The sequence below is a fragment of the Arvicola amphibius genome, chromosome 9, assembly GCF_903992535.2.
Source record: "Arvicola amphibius chromosome 9, mArvAmp1.2, whole genome shotgun sequence".
NCBI lineage: Eukaryota > Metazoa > Chordata > Mammalia > Rodentia > Cricetidae > Arvicola > Arvicola amphibius.
The window spans coordinates 47,429,094-47,448,916 of record NC_052055.2 but is presented as its reverse complement, the minus strand read 5'-3'; the positions used below and the strand labels follow the sequence as shown (position 1 = coordinate 47,448,916).

At 51.3% G+C, this 19,823-nt stretch overlaps 2 protein-coding genes across 3 annotated transcripts in view; one reads left to right on the top strand and one right to left on the bottom strand.

Annotated features, from left to right (window-relative positions):
- Tubgcp6 (tubulin gamma complex associated protein 6) overlaps positions 1–9,512 on the top strand; it is a 20,477-nt gene extending 10,965 nt beyond the window's left edge. The window contains exons 10-25 of one of the 2 annotated variants that reach the window (XM_038342426.2): positions 362–511; positions 1,291–1,372; positions 1,462–1,550; positions 1,628–1,743; positions 3,515–3,653; positions 3,897–3,968; positions 4,130–5,753; positions 5,954–6,009; positions 6,140–6,293; positions 6,388–6,556; positions 6,633–6,774; positions 6,964–7,158; positions 7,234–7,366; positions 7,437–7,650; positions 7,723–7,922; positions 8,003–9,512. In XM_038342426.2, the coding sequence (XP_038198354.1) occupies positions 362–511; positions 1,291–1,372; positions 1,462–1,550; positions 1,628–1,743; positions 3,515–3,653; positions 3,897–3,968; positions 4,130–5,753; positions 5,954–6,009; positions 6,140–6,293; positions 6,388–6,556; positions 6,633–6,774; positions 6,964–7,158; positions 7,234–7,366; positions 7,437–7,650; positions 7,723–7,922; positions 8,003–8,094 (3,627 nt within the window). In that variant the 3' untranslated portion in view covers positions 8,095–9,512. Of the gene's footprint in view, positions 1–361; positions 512–1,290; positions 1,373–1,461; positions 1,551–1,627; positions 1,744–3,514; positions 3,654–3,896; positions 3,969–4,129; positions 5,754–5,953; positions 6,010–6,139; positions 6,294–6,387; positions 6,557–6,632; positions 6,775–6,963; positions 7,159–7,233; positions 7,367–7,436; positions 7,651–7,722; positions 7,923–8,002 lie in introns of those variants that run through there. The other variant, XM_042055675.1, reaches the window with a different exon arrangement.
- Positions 8,166–19,823, bottom strand: Selenoo (selenoprotein O). Its single transcript, XM_038342427.1, has 9 exons — positions 19,252–19,823; positions 15,853–16,056; positions 14,548–14,734; positions 13,107–13,237; positions 12,178–12,458; positions 9,807–9,951; positions 9,069–9,254; positions 8,777–8,933; positions 8,166–8,681 (listed from the first exon to the last, which is right to left on the bottom strand). Exons 1-9 carry the CDS (start codon positions 19,806–19,808, stop codon positions 8,517–8,519), a joined length of 2,013 nt encoding a protein of 670 aa, XP_038198355.1. The 5' UTR covers positions 19,809–19,823; the 3' UTR covers positions 8,166–8,516.

The window sequence follows — 19,823 nt, the reverse complement described above, 5'->3', positions numbered from 1 at the left end:
TGCTAGCTGGTGGGGGCTTGTGTCCAGGCGGGTAGTCTGGTCTGTCTAGGGACTGTGTCTGACTGGTGGGTGCTAGTGTGTTGGCTGCCACAGTCCTCTGTGTGCGAGATGAGATCCCACAGTGCTCCTCGGCTTATGATTCCACTTCTGCTGATGCTGATGGCCCCATACATGGTGTCTCCATTGTTGGGGTATTTGCTCTGTGGAGTCATCAAGGGTTTCAGCTGCCCCCAGATTTAGGAATGAACTTTTCAGGGAAATGGCTATTTATATACGTCGCTGCAAACTCAGTTGTGAGCAGTGCTTGGCTCTTGTTCCCGGCCTTGGCCGTGTGCTCACTGAAGCCCTTCCTCTTCGGCAGCACTACCTCTGTTGGTCTGATGTCCCTGTCCCTCGCATCTCAGTGATTTTCTCTCTTGAGGAGTTGAAGGAGATTGAGAAGGACTGTGCTGTCTATGTTGGGCGAATGGAGAGTGTCGCCCGTCACAGCTCTATCAGCAAGGAGGAAAAGGTACTTGGCTGTGGGAGTTTGGCTTTCTCTGCGCTTCCCTTCACTTCCTGGGGTTCTGGGCTTATGGAGCTCCCACCCCAGTGGTGGGCCAGTGCCAGTCCCAACAACTTCTCGCCTGGTACTAATGGGCAGTAGGGGACAGTCAGGCAGATTCAGGGGCAAGAAGAAGTACTGGGCATGGGGCATGTAAGGCAGAGTGGCTCTTTCTGGTGTCTCTGTCCTGGTAGTATATTTAGTTGGGGACACCCAGGGTGCTTGGTGACAGGTATTCAGAACAGGGCCTTTGCCCTTTCTATTTTTGTTTCCAAGTCTGGGTAACCTTGTCTGCGTTCCAGGTTTTACCCATGTTTGGAAAATCTAGGCAGCAAGGCCTAAAGTTCCTTCACTTCAGTAGTCTTTACAAAAAATGGGTGTGTTCCTGGAAGCAGCACCATAATTCTCCAGTGTACTCTAGGACAAGACATTAGTGACTGGCCAGTGCCGATCAATGGGCAGCAGGAGAGACCAGGCAAAGACAGACTCAGGAGCAGCACTGCCCATGAGCCTGTCACTTATCTCTGGGTACATAGTCACTTCCTATTCACTGCTGCAAGGGGGAAGCCTCCCTGTCTTCCCAGTTTTGGGTGAGGCATCACCTGCTAACATTCTGTGAAGGTTGGGAAGGGCATCTCATAACAGTGGCCAGCAGCAGGTTGTTCTGGAGAACTAGGATAGTGTTCTTTCCACTCTGTCCTAGGAGAAGGGAAGGGCATTAAGATGTTTTGCTTATTGTATTTTAGGAATTGCGTATGGAAATTGCAAAACAAGAATTAATTGTCCATGCCCGGGAAGCAGCATCTAGGATCCTAACTGAGCTGAGTGGTGAGTGCAGGTCCAGACCTTTCCTCCACTCTGCTGGGTTTCCTGCTGGGCTCTTCACAATTGCATATGCCTCTCACCTTCTCTCCAAGACCGACAGATGTCAGAGCAGATGGCTGTGGACACCAGGAAGCGAGAGCAATTCCAGAGGCTGAAGGAACAGTTTCTAAAGGATCAGGAGGTGGGTGGTCTGGGTTCTGGGTGGTTCTGACTCCTGGACTCTTTGACTTAGTAAACGAGGCTGTCTGTGTTGTGTAGCGACGCCTGGCGGCTAGACAAGAGGAGCTAGATGATGATTTCAGCTATGCTCGTGAGCTCCGTGACCGGGAGAAGAGGCTAAAGGCCCTGGAAGAAGAGCTGGAGAGAAAGGCCAGGTAGGGCTGTGTGGCAGCAGGTTCCACAGTGCTGATTTAGTACAAACTAATGATGGTTATTTTACGTTGTCTTTGTTTTCTTTGATGCTAGGGATCAATTCCAAGGTCCCAATGTTGCTAGGCAAGTGCTCCACCAGTGAGCAACATTCCTTGTTATTTGGCTGTTTTTTTCTTTTTTCTCTCCCCCCCTCTCTTTCTCTCTCTCTTTTTGAGACAGGGTTTCTCTGTAGCTTTGGAGCCTGTCCTGGAACTAGCTCTGTAGACCAGGCTGGCCTCGAACTCACAGAGATCCACCTGCCTCTGCCTCCTGAGTGCTGGGATTAAAGGCATGTGCCGCCACCACCACCTGGCATGGTTTTTTTTTTCTTTGGTTTTTCGAGACAGGGTTTCTCTGTAGCTTTGGAGCTTGTCCTGGAACTAGCTCTTGTAAACCAGGTTGGCCTTGAACTCACAGAGATCTGCCTGCCTCTGATTAAAGGTGTGCACCACCACTGTCTGGCTGTACCTATATCAAGACAGAAAGACTAGTAAGTCTGCTGGACCACGATGTTCTCCTGAGATAAGGGGTTAGAGCCCTTATGCTATGCTCTGGGGTCCAGCCCCAGTATACATATTATGTATTTGCTGTCCTGACTGTTCATTAATATTTATTTTGTGGTTCTGTGGAGCCAACTTTGGGCCTCGTGCATACAACAAGTAAGCACTATCTTTGAACCATGTCTACAGGATCTTGCTGTGTAACCAGCTGGCTGTAAATTTCTAGTCCTTCTGTCTCAGCCTTCCTAGTGCTGTGATTATAGATGTATACCACTACACCTTCTGTGGCTGTTTGTTTTTGGACAGGGTTTCTCTGTGTAACAGCCCTGACTATCCTGAAATTCACTTTGTAGACCATGCTGGCCTCGAACTCACAGAGATCTGCTTGCTGAGGCTGGGATTAAAGGCATTTGCCACCATGTTGGGGTTTTGTTTTGTTTTGTGTGTGTGGGTTTTTTTTTTTTTTTTTTTAACCTGTTTCTGGCCCAACAGATCAATGGGCTATTAATCTAGCATAGTTCTTGAGTCTGATTCCTCTTTGTGTCATTAGTCTGTCCTGGAAATTGGCTCATTGTTTCAGTGGAAGGTGTTTATAGAAGGGACTGGCTACATACTCTTTGGTGCCCTTAAGCTCAGCTGTTCCAGCTTAGATACTGTTTACAGGGCAGATGAGGGGTTTGCCTCTTGCTTGTGCTATGTGCATACACACACATGTGGGTACATACTCTGTTCACATAAGAGGAAAGCCGGACATAGAGGCCATGTTCCTGACTTGTGCCAGCCAAACTGGAGATGGTGCATTGTGCCTCAATGCCCAGTAGTAGGAAGCTTGGAATGCCCGGGTTTTCATTGATTTTGTTCTTTTTGCCAGTCTTCAGTTCTCTTGGGTTTGAACATGCAGATGGGAAGAGGTCTACTGTGCAGTAAAGACATTGTGGCCTGGCTCCATTAGGCTGACTCTCAGCCCCTTCTTGTTCTCTTATCTCCAGCCATGTACATTTTTCCTCTGGCAATTTGTCCAACAGCAGTGCCAAGTCCCATGGGGGCATCTGTCCATTGGAGCCTTTCAGTGTGGTGGGCAACAAGGCCACCCTGAGAGCCCAGTCTGTTGTGGGGAAGATGGAAAACAAAAGTCTTGGGAGGGAGCCTACCTGGAGAGCCATCTTAGCCTGAGTATGCCCACCAGATGGTACAGAGTGGTGGTGGTGACCATGTCCTCTGCATGTGGCTTCAGGCAGGCGCTGGTTGACCATTATAGCAAGTTGTCTGCAGAGGCAGCTCGTCGAGAGCAGAAGGCTCTGTGGAGAATCCAGAGGCATCGGCTGGAAAGCGCACGGCTTCGTTTTCTCCTAGAAGACCAGAAGCACATTCAGGTATGGCAGTGGTGTCAGCTGCCAGCTCTTGCACACAGTTATGTACTCACACCATCCTGTTGTATAAGGGCACAGTTGGTACTTGCTGAGGCTCAGGCTTCCAGCCAAACCTGGACAGTGAGTGGGCAGCAGGGCCAGTGGCATCTGTGATGGGTGAGGGGTACTGTATGAAGGCTGTGGTGTGTGCCAGCTCTGCTGGTCACTACAGAGCTACTGTGTCTTTTCTGTGGGCTTGAATTTCAGGAGATGCTGAGCGACATGGAGGCTCACCAGCCGCAGAAGCCACCGAGTGTGGTCCCAATCACATGCACTCAGGTAATAGGCTCTAGCAGGGTCTTGGAAGCCCTGCTGGGACTCTGAGTTAGATGCTCTGGCCTGGTTGTCCTACCTTCAGCACTTAGTAGGTGTTGGTCACTGAGCTCACCTGGGAGACAGGGTTAAATGACTGGAGGAATTCAATATGTCCTGTGTTTCAGGTCACATCTCCGAACACTGAGCATGCAGATGAAGGCCGTAGCAGTGATCTGGGGTCCACAGAACAGTGTTGGGATTGTCTAAGTCTACCCGGTGCATCAACACCATCAACCCACAAGTCTGCAGCAGAGGGAGCTGATAACTCTGGGGCTGGACAGACAGAGGGAGCCGGGCCGTTCTCTACTGGTCTCAACATTACAGACTTTCTGCCTATGGGCCCTGGGACTGAACAGCCTATGGATAACATTGGTGCTCCCTTCTTAGAGGTGGCACTGCAGACCATCAGCTCAGACCTACCCCCTATAACTCCAGGGCCAGCAGCTGGGCCCCAGCCTGCCCAGTCAGAGTATGATTTCAATACCGTCCTGAGGCCAACTTTGGCTACCTCTTCTTTACCAGGACCCTTCCAGGATGTCCAAAATAGTTTGGACAGTGAAAAGCCGCATCTACTGGGGGACATGCCCACAAAACTTGATTCATGTGTCCATGACATGCAGGAGACTTTGCCTTGCCCACATTCACTCAAGCAGGACACTCCTGAGTATGGGAGCTCCCAGCCTGTGGGGAAGCTCCTTGAACATATGTCAGGGAGTGCTGTCCCCATACAGAGCCTTGCTTCTGGAATGGCTCCTTGCCAGCAACTTAGGAGTACTTCCACATGTGTGTCAGATGCCAGCATCAAGCAGGGGGACTATATGTTAGACATGGCTCTTCCTCAGCCACAGTGGAACATCCATGGACATGTGTCAGAAGCCAGCATCGGAGTTGGGGAGAATGTATCAGATGTGACTCCTCGTAGGCCACGGTGGAATGTCCATGGACATGTATCAGATGCCAGCATCAAGGTAGGGGAGAATGTATCAGATGTCATTCCTTCTCGGCCACGATGGAACATTCATGGTCATGTGTCAGATGCCAGCATCAGGGTTGGGGAGAATGTATCAGATGTGACTCCTTCTCGGCCACGTTGGAACGTCCACGGACATGTGTCAGAGGCAAACATTAAGGTTGGGGAGAATGTATCAGATGTGACTCCTTCTCGGCCACGTTGGAACGTCCACGGACATGTGTCAGAGGCAAACATTAAGGTTGGGGAGAATGTATCAGATGTGACTCCTCCTCGACCACGTTGGAACGTCCACGGACATGTGTCAGAGGCAAGCATTAAGGTTGGGGAGAATGTATCAGATGTGGCTCCTTCTCGACCACGCTGGAACGTCCACGGACATGTGTCAGAGGCAAGCATTAAGGTTGGGGAGAATGTATCAGATGTGATTCCTTCTCGACCACGTTGGAATGTCCATGGTCATGTGTCAGAGGCAAGCATCAGGATTGGGGAGAATGTGTCAGAAGAGGCTCTTCAGCCTCCCTTGATTCTGGAGGAGCCCTTGTCAGAAGCTGAGCCTGACCTACTTGAGCCCCATCAGTGCTCTCCTGCCCGTGTGTCCCAGTCAGGCCTTTGTGTGGAAGCACAGAGCCCTGTTCTGGAATGTGGGCCACAACTACCTAAAGAAATGAAGCCTACCACCTGTTCTAGCCCTGGCAGCACAGAAAAAGGCAGCCCAACCAAGCCCCCTATTGTGGCTGAGCCTGGCACGCTAAGAAATGGTATCCCTGAGGAGACAGGTGAGAGTGGGCACTGATGGTCGGGGTGGGACCGTGGCACACTAGAAAGCAGTATCAGGCTGTCTTCTGAGATCCTTGTTTGTCAGCCAGGATCGAGTTGCTGCTGTGGGGTTCTGGAGGGGTTCTCTGGGCCAGCCTCATTGTCTCCTCATCAGGAACTGGGGACTGTTGGCCCTCCTACCCATTTTGTATCTTTTCAGGTCCAGGGAGGAACAGGGATGCTGAAGACCTCTCTCCATGGCCTCCAAGCTCACAGGTCAGGGAACCATGTAGGGAATGTCACCACATGTGGTTCCTATATGCCCATTTTCAGCACAGGCAAAGGCGGGGGGCAGGGCAGAGTGTACTGAGTGGGGATGCAGTTCTTGAGGTTGACCTCTTTTTAGGAAGACACAGCTGTCCCAAGCAGCCCAGGCCCTAGTGAGGAGTTATCGGACACAGAGACTGAGGCCAGACGCTGGAGCAAGGAGCAAGCCTATTTGGCAGACCTCACAAAGCTCTACCACCTGGAGCAGTACCCAGACAGCTATGAGTCTATGTGTGAGTGCGTCAGCTACAGTGGGCAGGTGGGGGCTGGGGGTGCTCTAGGCCACTGCATGCCTAAGTTTCAGCAAGTCTATTTTGTTTCCCACAGCAGAACCTCCTGTTGCTCACCTGGTACACCACATGCTTCCCCAGGCCTTTGCTTTCCCTGTGGATCCCCAGGTTCAGTCAGCAGTAGACGAGAGTGCAGTGCAGCTAAGTGAGCTGCTGACCTTGCCTGTTCTTATGAAGCGCTCCCTTACGGCACCTCTGGCTGCCCAGTGAGTGCCACTACCTGCCCAACTGCAACCACCTGCCCTTTCCTGCCTGCCGCCCTAACTTCCAGTTTCCCACCAGTGTCACCTTGGTGAACAAAGCTGCAGTTGACTATTTCTTTGTGGAGTTGCACCTGGAGACACATTTTGAAGCGCTGCGGCATTTCCTGCTGATGGAAGATGGAGAGTTTGCTCAGTCTCTTAGTGACCTGCTCTTTGAGAAGGTTGGAGTTGGAATCAGGCTGGCCAGTAGAGGTGTTGTGGGTAGGATGTGGATGGCTGTAGGCCTCAGGCCCACCCAGTTCCTAGCAACATGGTGATAGTGCTGCTTGGGCAGAACTTGGGTAGCTAGACAAGAAGGGAGGGAAGAACATAAACCTGGAACTCCTTGAAACGTCTCTTCACTTCCTTAGCTAGGGGCTGGACAGACACCTGGGGAGCTGCTCAACCCATTGGTCCTTAACAGCATCCTGAGCAAGGCACTGCAGTACAGCCTCCATGGGGATACCCCACATGCTGCCAACCTGTCTCTTGCCCTCAAATACTTGCCTGAGGTGTTTGCCCCTAATGCCCCTGATGTGCTGAGCTGCCTGGAGCTCAGGTACAAGGTCAGCAGTGTCCTGCCATGGGTGTGGAGGGGTTTGTCCTGCAGCTGCAGGTGCTAAGTGGGGGTTCCTAAACAGGTTGACTGGCCCCTCAACATTGTTATCACCGAGAGCTGCCTGAACAAGTACAGTGGTATCTTCTCCTTCCTGTTGCAGTTGAAGCTCATGATGTGGACACTCAAAGACATCTGCTTCCACCTCAAGCGTACAGGTAGGGCCTGGCCTAAGTTCATCCCATGTGTGGCTTCAGGCTGACGCTCACCCTGTTTGTTCTCCAACAGCCCTAGTGAGCCACACAGCTGGCTCAGTGCAGTTCCGCCAGCTGCAGCTGTTTAAGCATGAGATGCAGCATTTCGTGAAGGTCATCCAGGGTTACATTGCAAACCAGATCCTGCATGTCAGCTGGTGTGAGTTCAGAGCCCGGCTAGCTGTAGTGGGTGACTTGGAGGAGATCCAGCGGGCCCATGCTGAGTACCTGCACAGGGCTGTTTTCAGGTGAGACAGGTACCTGCATGTGGGTGTGCCCAGGTCACTGGGCAGACCACCAGCAGCTCTACCCTCTACTAGGGGCCTACTGACAGAGAAGGCAGCACCAGTCATGAACATCATCCATAGCATCTTCAGCCTGGTGCTCAAGTTCCGAAGCCAGCTCATCTCTCAGACCTGGGGCCCGGCTACTGGCCCCCGTGGAGCCGAGCACCCCAACTTCCCACTCATGCAGCAGTCCTACAGCACCTTCAAGTACTACTCCCACTTCCTCTTCAAAGGTGAGCCCTCCTGTTGGGCTGGGCTGCTGGGGTGGCAAGGCACAGGGTGGGCAGGATCTGAGAGTTGAATGCTTCTCCAGTGGTGACCAACCTTGTGAACCGTGGCTACCAGCCTCACCTTGAGGACTTCCTGCTTCGCATCAACTTCAACAACTACTACCAGGATTCCTGAGGACAGACAAGATCATGGTGCTGCATCTCCATTTGACCTGTCTGGGGCTAGGGTAGTTGAGCACACAGACAGACCTGAAAAAGCTGCTTTATTTAGAGGCCTGGGAGTTTTAACAGGTGTCAGGCCCAGCCCTTTGGGGCAAGATGTGCAAACAGGCTACAAGGCTTATTTAGCCCTGTTTGTACCACTTATAAGCATGAAACAGCTCCTATACTGGCATGAAGCAGTGTGCTGGGGGCATGTCAAGTGGTAGGTCAGAGCAATACTGCTAAGGTGATATCAGACAGAGATAGGTCAGGTTTTGACTGGAGATCTCTGCCATCATGGAGAGAACATTAGGGTAGGGATCCCAGTGGTCTCAGCAACTCAGCAGTGCTGGGGAAGCCTCGGGAGACTCCAGACATGTGAGGACACCGAGGCCTTTATGAGGATCATGTTACGCAGAGTTCTGCCGCCCAGAGGGGTGGCCTGCTGCTATAGGAAAACTGCTCATCAGTGGTCCTTGCCACTGCTTCAGGGTCTCTGGCCTCAGTGGCTGCCTCGTCACTGCAGTAAGGAGACTCTAGCAGCTTCAGGACACGTCGCACCTAGAGAACAGGTGAGAAGAATGAGGTGAGGTGAGGGGCATATTTAATGGCAACCCTTCCTCCCAAGGACATAGTAGGCACAGGTGTTTACTTGCCTCAGAAAAGTCTCCGTTTTCAGCAGCTTCAATGGCATTCTGTGCAATATAGTTCCTTAGGACGTACTTGGGGTTGTTGGCATGCATGATGCGCATACGTTCGGCCTGCCAGGCAGCAGTGTCTCCGACGCCCTCCTTCTCCTTGTCCAGACGGGCTCTGGAATCATATCCCTAGCTGGGTTTTCCAACAAGAAAAGCTTGCTCCATTCCCCCCAATTCAGAGCCATCTGCAGCCACCTCCTTGTGCCACTGTGCCAGGGAGCCCAGATAGGTGACCCTGGAAGTTGCCTACCTGTACTTCTGTAGCCAGGTTTCCCAGTGCTCTGTGTTTCTGCTCTGCAGTTCAGCGGGGCTCAGCTGTTCCAGCCGTGACTGTTGTTCCACACGCTCTAGCTCCTTTGTGACATTTGCTTGAGTGCCAATGAGTGCAAAGAGCTGTGGGTTCGACTGGGCAAGCATCAGCATCATAGAGAGTTGCCTGCAGGGAGAGGTGGCATGGGAATACCTCAGCCAGGGGGCAGTATACAGACTTTGTCTTGCTGTGAGGTTGGCTGCTTTGTAGATAGCCATATGACTCAGGTGCTGGGGCAACTTCCAGATTGCCCTGGACCCAGGCATTGTAGTTAGCTGAGGAGGTCAGAGACCATCTGACCGTGGTGTTTCCACCAAATCTGAAGTGCCATTTCTTCTTAATGATTACTGCTCCAGTCTCCACTAAATTCCATCTGCATGACTAGCCTCTGGGTTGTTATTTGAAAGCCTTAAGCCACTACCAGCATTTCCCACATCTTTGCACAGTGTGCACACCCTGTAGGAGATGGTATGGGAAGGCACAGTCTGCTTGGCATCTCCATCCTTCTTCGTGTTAGTGCCCTGGTCCTCAATGCTGCAGAAATGTGGCCATAGTTCATTTCATGCCCAGGAATGGGGCAGCTGCAAGGCTCCCGGTGCACCTGTGAAGGATTCTTATTGGCAGTCTCCAACCTCCCTGCTGTTCCCCTTCTGAAAAGAAATCCAAGGGTCTGCTCACCGTGGATCCATCTGGGGTCGGAAGGCAAGCCTCAGCTCTTCCAGAGAGGCACACTGGGAGGTCAGCCTGGTTAGGAACTCTGCTGAGTCCGATGGTTCGGTCAGGAAGGAGCTCAGCATATAGAAGGTGTTTGTGAAGTCAGCACCTGAAAAACGAGCTGCTCAGGTGCTGGGAGGCAGATGCCGGCTCCTTAACTCCTGCCCAGCCTATTTTCTTAGCCACCAGACATCTGTTACAAGTCCTTTGTAGGGCACCTGAAAAATGGATTGACACTGACAAAAACCAAGGCTAGCGTGGGAGCCCCAGTCAGTGCCCGCCTAGGGCACCTCGGTACACCTGTCACAAACATCCTTGATACACTGCAGCTGTCAGCCTGACCTAGCAATCATCTTTGCTTGGAACCACGCAACTCCTAAGCAACATACACAAATAAACGGGAAATGAGGGCTGGTAAGATTGCTCAGTGGACAATGGATATGGCTTACTGCTGTATGTACTGGCCCTAGTTTGATCCCCCAAAAAACAAATCATGGAACTATAATTGACTTTTAGAAATTGTTCTTCTACCTCTGCTATGTACAACACTGTAGTATGCATGCGGAAACAATAATTTCTTAAAAGCATAAAGCCAAGTGGTGGTGGCACAAGCCGTTAGGCGAATCTCTGCAAGTTCCAGAACAGTCAGGGCTACACAGAGAAACCCTGTTTTTTTTTTTCCTAATATTTATTTATTATGTATACAATATTCTGTCTATGTGTATAATGTCTGCAGGCCAGAAGAGGGCACCAGACCCCATTACAGATGGTTGTGAGCCACCATGTGGTTGCCGGGAATTGAACTCGGGACCTTTGGAAGAGCAGGCAATGCTCTTAACCTCTGAGCCATCTCTCCAGCCCGAGAAACCTTGTCTTGAAAAACAAATTTATAAAATGAAAAATCAGGTGTAGCAGTATATACCTATAATCACAGTATGTAGGAGGCTGTCAAGTTCTAGGCCAGATAGCAAAATCCAGTTTATCTTGTGCTTACATGCTGTGGTACATGTTTGGAAGTCAGAGGATATCTTTATAGAATAAGTTCTCCCCCATCTTTCTGTGGTTCTGGGAGTCAAACACAGGTCCTCAGGGTTGGATACTGGAGAGCAAGCTCTATGTGATGGGCCATCTCACCAGCCTTCCCAGTCTCTATATGATGCATGGACAAGAAGGCCAGAGATCTGCTGCCTTCCTCTACTGCTCTAGGCCTTGCTTCATTCAAGACACTCAGCTGGAAGCGCGCTCTCCCACCTGCAATATTGAGGTTACCTGCTTTTTATGTGGGTACTATGGTTTGGGCTTGGTTCTCAGCCTTGCAGAGCAAGCACTCTTAGCCCCTGAGTCATCTCCCCAGCTCAGCACCCAGTTTCAAAACATAATGTGGCTCAGTGGATAGAGCCACTTGCCACTGTGATTGACAACCTGTGCTCATTACCCAGGATCAACATGGCAGGAGAGATCGATTCCTGCAAATGACTGCCATGCTTGTAGGGCTATAGGCACATTTGCCTTCACACACAGAATAATAAATATTTTTTAAAAGGCCAGGCACTGTGATGGCACACATCTTTAATCTTAGCACTCCAGGGACAGAGGCAAGCAGATTTCTTGAGTCTGAGGCTAGTCTGGTCTACATTGCAAGTTCCAGGCCAACTAGGACCTACACAGTGAGACCCTGTCTCAAAAAGGTGAAAACATGGGCTGGAGAGATGGCTCAGAAGTTGAGAGCACTTGCTCTTCCAGAGAACCAGGGTTCAATTCCCAGCACCCACATGGTAGCTCACAACTGTCTTAACTCCAGTTCCAGGGCTTTAACACCCTCACATAGACATACTTGCAGGCAAACATCAATGAAATAATAAAAAATTAAAAACAAACAAAAAACCAATGGGGTGGCCTGACAGTAGTGGTGCACGCCTTTAATCCCAGCACTTGGGAGGCAGAGGTAGGCGGATCTGGGTGAGTTTGAGGCCAGCCCGGTCTACAAAGTGAGTTCCAGGACAGCCAGGACTGTTCCACAGAGAAACCTTGTCTCAAAACAAAAAACCAAGAATGACTTAAGGGGGTCATTACCATAGACACTGGATATTCAGCATTAAAAATGGAGTTAAATTCAGACATGTTACAACGTGGAAGAACTTATGGATCTTCTGTGTAGTAGAGTCGGTCACAGACAAATCCTACTGAGGTTCCTAGAGTGGTCAAATTTACAGAAAACAGAATGGGGTGTCTGGGGAGGTAGACGGAGAACATTTAAAGGAGACAATTCCAGTCTGGGAAATGAGAAAGTCAGTGCCACTGACTATTTGCCCATAATGATAGTTCTGTGGCTCACCAGTCAGATGCATGGTCTCCAGAAGCTTGGCCACAAGTGTCCCATCTTCTTCCTGCTCCACTCGAATAAGACCCAGCTTCTTACGCATCTTCTGTAGATAGTGCCTTTGGAATTCGCTGTCAAACTCCTCTGCTAGGATGGCCTCACCCAGAGCAAGTGGCAGCTCAGGCTCCAGGGCTTCAGCCAGTTTCTGCAGATTCCACTTGCACACCTGAGGCTGCTTGCCATATGTGTAGCGCCCAGCATTGTCAGAGGCATTGCACACATGGTCAGGGTCATATCTGCCACACAAAGAAGTGCTATCAGAGGAGACGCAGTGAGGGCAGGCTCCTGGGGAAGACTGATGACTATGCCAATGCCACCCCACTCTTGCTGTTGGGTCCTGTGGGCCCAGGCCAAGAACTCTAGAATAGCTGTACTTTATTCTACCTAAACACAACCAGTTCAGCCTCAAGGCCAGGGGGAAGCTCCTTGAGACCCATACAGACTTAAGCTACTGGATATAGCACCCCCAGCCTTACCACCTGTCTCTGCTCTGCCCCCTCCCCCGCACCCTCACTCCTTTGACCCACTTACACCCTGTCAGTGGAGGGACTTGTTCTAATATGCTAAGACATCATCTTTTTTGTTCAAAACACACCAGGGAGGTCAAATATGATGGCACACTCCTATAATCCTATCATTCAGGAGCCTAAAACAGGAGGATCATTAAGTTCAAGACCAGCCTGGATTACACAGTGAGTTCCAAAAAACCCCTTGATTTCTGGCTTGTAGGAATGGCTGACCAGACACTGCTGGGAATGCAACATTGAAAAGGCACATGAGCAGCATGTAGGCCTCGCTGTTCCCTGCTCCTTTCCCATACCCATGACCCCTATGCTGTGGCCAACAGGCAAAAGCTCCATCACCTGTAACTCTAAGGGCATTACCTGTCCAGGAAGCCAAAGGGTCCATAGTCAATAGTGAGCCCCACGATGCTCATGTTGTCAGTGTTGAGTACACCATGGCAAAAGCCAACACATTGCCATTCAGCCACCATCCGTGCTGTTCGTCGTGTCACCTAGAGCAGGACAGGCTCTGGTTGCTCCTTCCCGGTGGTCCCTTCCTCATGCCAGAACACCCAGCACATCTCCTTGGATGCCGGTGGGTTTTCTCTAAGCAGATCTCAGTCTAGGGCCCTCTATAAATACTCCCTTTACCACTCAGTGTTTCAGAAGTATGTTTGGGGTGAGTTGATTTATATGGGCCTAAGTTCCACTTTTACCACCTCTTCTTTTATCTGCTACCAATTCTGGATAAAGCATAAAAATCAGCATCCCAGACCGAGGCCCAGGAAAACACCACACTTATCAGGTAGACCAGCTACTTATTTCCTAGACATTCCTATCCCATCTCCACACTGGGTGCTATACAGCTATGCCACCAACAGCCCACCAGTGACCCTGAACATAAGGTTCCAGCGTGGCCTGGAGAACAGGAGCCCAAGTGCAGGACTACAGCACAGCCCTACCGCCCAAGCAGGTGGCCTTTTGTGCCTCACCTGTGTGAAAAGCACAGGAGTTCCTGGGAACCAGGGAGTACTGGCCTTCCAGTTTTATGACAAAGACATGAGCTTAAAGGGACACTGTAAGTTCACCAGATCTGTGTGAGAGCATAAAGCTGAGCCTCACAGCTCCTCCTGCTGCTTTGTGGCTATGTCACACCACATCCCCAACAACTGTGCCAGAGGTGGGAAATAGGAGTGACATGGTGTGGGACAAACCCCACGGACTCATGCTTGGAGTATTCTGCTGACCAGCAGCAATAACTTGTAATAGTTTAGCCCAAGCCACACAGAAACAGAACTATGCCTGGTCTTTGCTGGTGTGTGTGTGTGTGTGTCCACATCTTTTCTCCCTAAGTTGAGATACCACGTGGGTGTGCTGGGTTGAGGCCACCGACCCATGCAGTAGGTATCCATGCGGCCTTCCTTCCAAGACTAGCTGGGCCTCTTGGTTCTTGTAGGTGTACTTAGCACCAGGCGTCTTGTCAAAGCATCAAAACACCCTGGTGTATAGGGTGTGGTGACACACACCTTAAACCCCAACACTCAGGAGGCAGAGGCAAGTGGATCTTTTGGAGTCTGAGGCCAGCCTGGTCTACAGCAAGTTCCAGGCTAGCCAATGCTACTTGGTAAAACTGTCTCAAAATAACAAAAGCCCTGGTTCATGAGGCTGAGGGAGATGATGGGACCTGAGAGCAGCAGCAAGGAGCAGAAAAGGACAGGGATACCAGATAAAGGCCTCTGTCTCTGGCCACAGTGACCATATTGGCCAACAAGTAGCACTCAACCCATGGTCATTGGGGAGGGCCAGTGGGAAACCTGCCTACCTCTCTGAAAAAGGCAGCATTCCTCTGTATGTTGTCACCGTCACAGGTATGGGCAGCCTGGATTTCAGGGTAGAAAGAGCTGATCACATAGTCGAGCATCTGCACTCGGATATCATTTCGTCCCACGCTAGGGCCTGCACGCCCTGTGTATTCATCTGGGGGCTTAAAAATTTCAAAGGAGCCAAATCTGCAGAAAAAACCCCAGTGTTCAATATGTCAGACAGACCCGACCCCATCCCTTTGCGAGGAAGAGGAACACCAGCATGGCTACAAAGCCCTGCAGCTCTACAATGGAGAGAACACACTGAATAGATAGAGCAACACCCAGCCAGAGGCTAGCCAGGTCTCTGAGTAACAGTCATGACAATTAATCTCCAGTTCCCAGGTCCTGGGAGGCCCATCAGGCCCAGAAACCACCATGGTTGTCTACTTTGGCAACTCCAACTCCATTTGCATACCCCAAATACTGTGAAGACCAGCAGGGCTGGCTCCACCAGAGAAAGCATGGCAGAGAAAGCACCACAGGGATACTGGTCATGTACAGAGACTTTTGTTAACAGAGACAGGGTTTCTCTGTGTATCCCTGGCTGTTCTGGAACTCACTCTGTTGACCAGGCTGGCCTCAAACTCAGAGATCTGCCTGCCTCTGCCTCCCGAGTGCTGGGATTTAAAGGTGTGTGCCACCATGCCCGGCTGGTATTTTTTTTTACTGTAACTGTGTTGCTACTGGTAATTGGTGGGCAGAGGCCAGTGATGCTATCAACATTGTGCATAGCACAGGAAGGCTTCCACTCAAATGTCAACCAAGTTAGGGTGAAGGACATCTAGAGTGAAGTGGTTATCATCTCTGGCCTCTTTCCATCCTCCCAGAGGTCAGAAAAAGCCAGAGACCAACAGTGTGTGGGGTGGGCGGTGAGTAACAGATTGCCAACTAGTCTGGGCATGACAGGATGGAGAGCCGTAAGAACACACTAGCCACCTCTTGGAAGTTCCTTATTCAGAGAGCTCCAAGCTAAGGTACAAAGGAGCCTGCCAGATAGGACCAGGTTAATGAGTTACTGGATGACTAAGAAAAAGCTACAGGAGTCTGCTTATGGTGACACTAAATGAGGCCATTTTCTTGTGGAAATTCTATGTGGTTCTTGGTCAAGGGGCATCAAGAGGCATCTGGGGTTAAATCCTGACCACAGCCAGGTGCTGTTGCTTATTCACGAGCTGGGTTCAACATTCTGGCTGCAGAAGCATGGATCTTCTATGATCTATGAGCAAGTGCACGTAGACAGACCTAATGGACCCCAGCATTACCTTATAAAAGTGGGAGCTATACGCAACACAACCGTGCACTTTTCATATTTTGGATTACCATCATAGAACACGTCGCGAATCACTGTGGACTCAGATGTGACGCAGGCCCCGGCCCTCGTGGTGGGGATCCCCAGGTGAAACATGGCTTCACTGCACAGGAACTCACGGATGCTTGACCGCAGGACTTTGCGACCATCAGCCTGTCTGAAATCAAACACGGGCCAGGGAGCCAGTCAGGCAAAGGTTACAAGAGCTTTGGTGTGGCAGTCATACGACTAAGGCTGGGTGAAGAGACACACTTCAAACTTGTTTTGTCTTCTGGAGTGTTTTACACAAACCCCTCTTATAATAATTAGTGCATTATACACACTGGCACCATCTGCAATAATGAAAAACAGAAAACGGGCCAGGTGGTGGTGGCGCACGCCTTTAATCCCAGCACTTGGGAAGCAGAGGCAGGCGGGTGAGTTTGAGGCCAGCCTGGTCTACAAGCGCTAGTTCCAGGACAGGCTCCAAAGCTACAGAGAAACCTTGTTTCGAAAAAAACCAACCAACCAAATAAACAGAAAATCACCCTGTGGAGGTTTGAAAGAAAATGCCCCCCAAAGGTAGTGGCACTATTAGGAGGTGTGACCTTGGAGGATGTGTGTCACTGTGGGGTGGGCTTTGAAGTCTCTTTTCTCACGCTTCCCTCAGTGTGATAGCTGGCTTCCTGTTGCACACCTGCCTGCACACTGCCATGCTCCCTTTCATGATTATACTGGGCTGAACCCCTGAAACTGTAAGCGAGCCCCTACAATTAGGGGCTGACGTTATAAGAGTTGCCATGGTCACGGTGTCTCTTCACAGCAATGAAAACACTAAGGTGCACCCTGAGCAAGCAGGCACAGAAGCATCTGATACTCAGGTCTCAGAGGACACAGGCTCTGCTCCAAACGCAAAGGGCAGGCAGGAACTGCTGTGACCGCAGCATATAAGGTAGTGCTGCGACGAGCAGTTGTTGGGACACGCAGCACATGTCATACCCCTAAAGGAACAAAACTGCATGGCCACGTGTCTGTGTGACAGACTCAGTAGGAGCTACAGGGATCTAAAGAACAAGAAGGGGAACACAACTGCATTCTATGAGTAGTTTGTATACCTTGAACTCTTCCCACACACTGGGCCTGTTTTGTTTTAGCAGAATTACAATATTGGGAGCCCAGCACAGTGATGGTTCACCTACCTGGAACAGGCCACATCCATAGTCCCCTCCTTGCATGAGGGGATGCCTTGGGCTGCCCTAACCAACAGAGGTCCCTACCTGTAACCAATCAAACAATATGCTGTGAACAGCCCTGTACCTCAGTATGTGGAAGACAGGAGAATCAAAAGTTTAAGATCAAGTCTGGTGTGGAGACACATGCCTTTAATCCCAGCACTTGGGAGGCAGAGGTAGATGAATCTCTGAGTTCAAGGCTAGCATAGTACATGTGGCAAGTTTCAAGAGAGCCAGAGCTATGTAGTGAGACCGTCTCAAGACAGAAAGAAAAGGATAACATAGTCCATGCTAACCTAGTTGGAGTCTAGTAAATGTGGTCTGCCCTATGAGCTCTCTTCTGGCAGTGTTACCCTCTCATTCTTGCTGTGTGACCACATGGCAATTCTGGCTTCTCTGTAACCTAACGCTGGCATGCAGGTAGGCTGCTGTGCACAGGGCTGAGGCTTGGCAGGAGAAGTTTTTTTTTTTTTTTTTTTTTTTTTAATATTTCTATTTATTACATATATACACACCAGTAGAGGGCACCAGATCTCATTTAGATGGTTGAGAACCATCACGTGGTTGTGAAACCATCACGTGGTTGTGGGGAATTGAACTCAGGGCCTCTGGAACCTCTTAACCATTTCTACCAGACCCCAGCAGGAGAGTTCTTGAACTTACCACAAGGGCTTGTCCTGAAGCCCCTACATTTAAGGCAGGGGAAAAGGCCCACCTGCCATCTCAGGGCTCTCTAGAAGCCTGACCCCACAACCACCTCCACTGTCAGCCTCAAGTCTTGGCAAAGCATTGAGGTCAGGGACCTGACACACCAAATTATGAGACTAAGCAAGGGTCAAAGGGATCCCTGGCTGTAAAGGAAACATTTAGCTGACTCAGGTATGGAAACACCAACTAAAAGTACGTATAAAAAGCATCTTTTGTGGCTGGATATGTGACTCAGTAGTAGCCTAGAACTTGTGAGATTCTGGATTTGATTCTCAGCACAATGACAAGATATAAATAACAAAGCCTTCCGATATCAAGTTATCCTGACACCAGGCTTTCAAAAATATCAAAATGAAGAAGTCTGAGCTGCTCACAGAATGAGTGGGCTCTGGAGTGTGGCATCTGCCCTTCTTCCCAGGAGGGGCACCTCTGCATAAGCTTGCTCCAGGTGAGCAGCAGAGTCCCAGGTGCGGCTATCAATTTGGCTTGGGGCACAGATCACAGGCTTGAGGGTGGGAAGATGAGGAAGACCACTATTCTGAGAACTCGCCTGAGATGAAGACACTTGGTGGGGGGTGATGGTGGGCCCGTTGGTGGTTGGAGGAAGAGAGGGCAGATGTAGCATCAAGCCATAAATCCAAACTCACTATCTCTTAGTCACTTAAAAGCATCTTACAATCTGTCATTGAAAACCAGAAACAGCCCGAAGTGCTGTCTGGACTTGGGTGGCAGGCCTTGGGTAAGAGCGTCTTTGGGCCTGTATGGATTTGGACAGGCCTGTCTTGGACCACCTGTGTGTGTGTGTATATATATGTGTGTGTGTGTGCGCGCGCACGAACGTGCAAGCGTGAGCAATTAGAACTGACAGGCTTGGGAGAATGGCCACAGAGAAGGTGGGTATGAGAAGAGACTGTCCCTCCATTCCCTAGATGGTGCAGAGAGGCCTGGCTAGAGTCTGGGGCAAGTTGGGGGAAGCAGATTGCTTAAGCAACATGGGAAAACAGATGCCAGGACACTAGTCCAACACTTCACCTCTGAAACTGGGCAAACAGTATCATTCCTGGAAACTGGCTCCAAAGTCCTCGGTTGTGTTTCTCATGACAACATAACGGGCAGCCGTTAGAGGCGTGCTCCTTCTGCTTCACCTGATAGAACCGGCAGCTGGCGACCTCTACAGAGTGTCTGCCAGAAAGGGAACACAGCCCCTAACTCCCTATTCTCAGTCTTGTCACCGGGCACCTGTCAGGCCTCTATGCCTTCCTCCACAAAACCTTTTGCAAAGACGCTCCACCTTCTATGCACTAAGCCTTCCATGGAGCTCTTCTGGGCGTCGAGCTGGCTGTCCCAACCCGGGCCAAAAGCGCCACTGAGCACCTTCCCGTTTCACCCAAGCGAGCAGAGGGGGCCGCCTGGGAGCTCCCCGAGTTCCGCACCTGGAGAAGGGCGTGGGGCCGGCGCCCTTGAGCTGCAGCTCCCAGCGCTCGCCGGCCGCAGTGCACACCTCGCCCAGGTACATGGCGGCGCCATCGCCCAGCTGCCCAGCGAACTGGCCGAACTGGTGTCCACAGTAGCAGTGCGCGGCGGGCTCGGCGCCCGGCAGCAGAGCATTGCCACTGAAGAAAAGCGCGGCTTCGGCCTCGACCTCGGCCTCCTCGCTGGCCTCGAGCCCCAGCAGCGCCAGCGCGGGCCCCGACAGCGCCACGAGGCGCGGCCGCCGCAGCGGGGCGGGCCGTGCGCGGCTGAAGCAGGCTCCGGGCACCGGCCGCGGGGTGGACAGGACGTCCTCGGGCCCGGGCGGCGGCGTCTCCACCGGCAGCGCGCGCAGGGCGCGGTTGTCGAAGCGCAGCGCCGCTAGCCAGCGCGGCGTGGGCTCCATAGCAGCAGCCCAGGCGGACCAGGGCGCGGGCGACGGGAGCGCGAGGCCGACGGACTGCGGCCGGGTCCGGGCAGCCGCGAGCGAAACCCCGAAAGCGACTCTGAGGGAGGCCATTCGCCTCACTGCCGG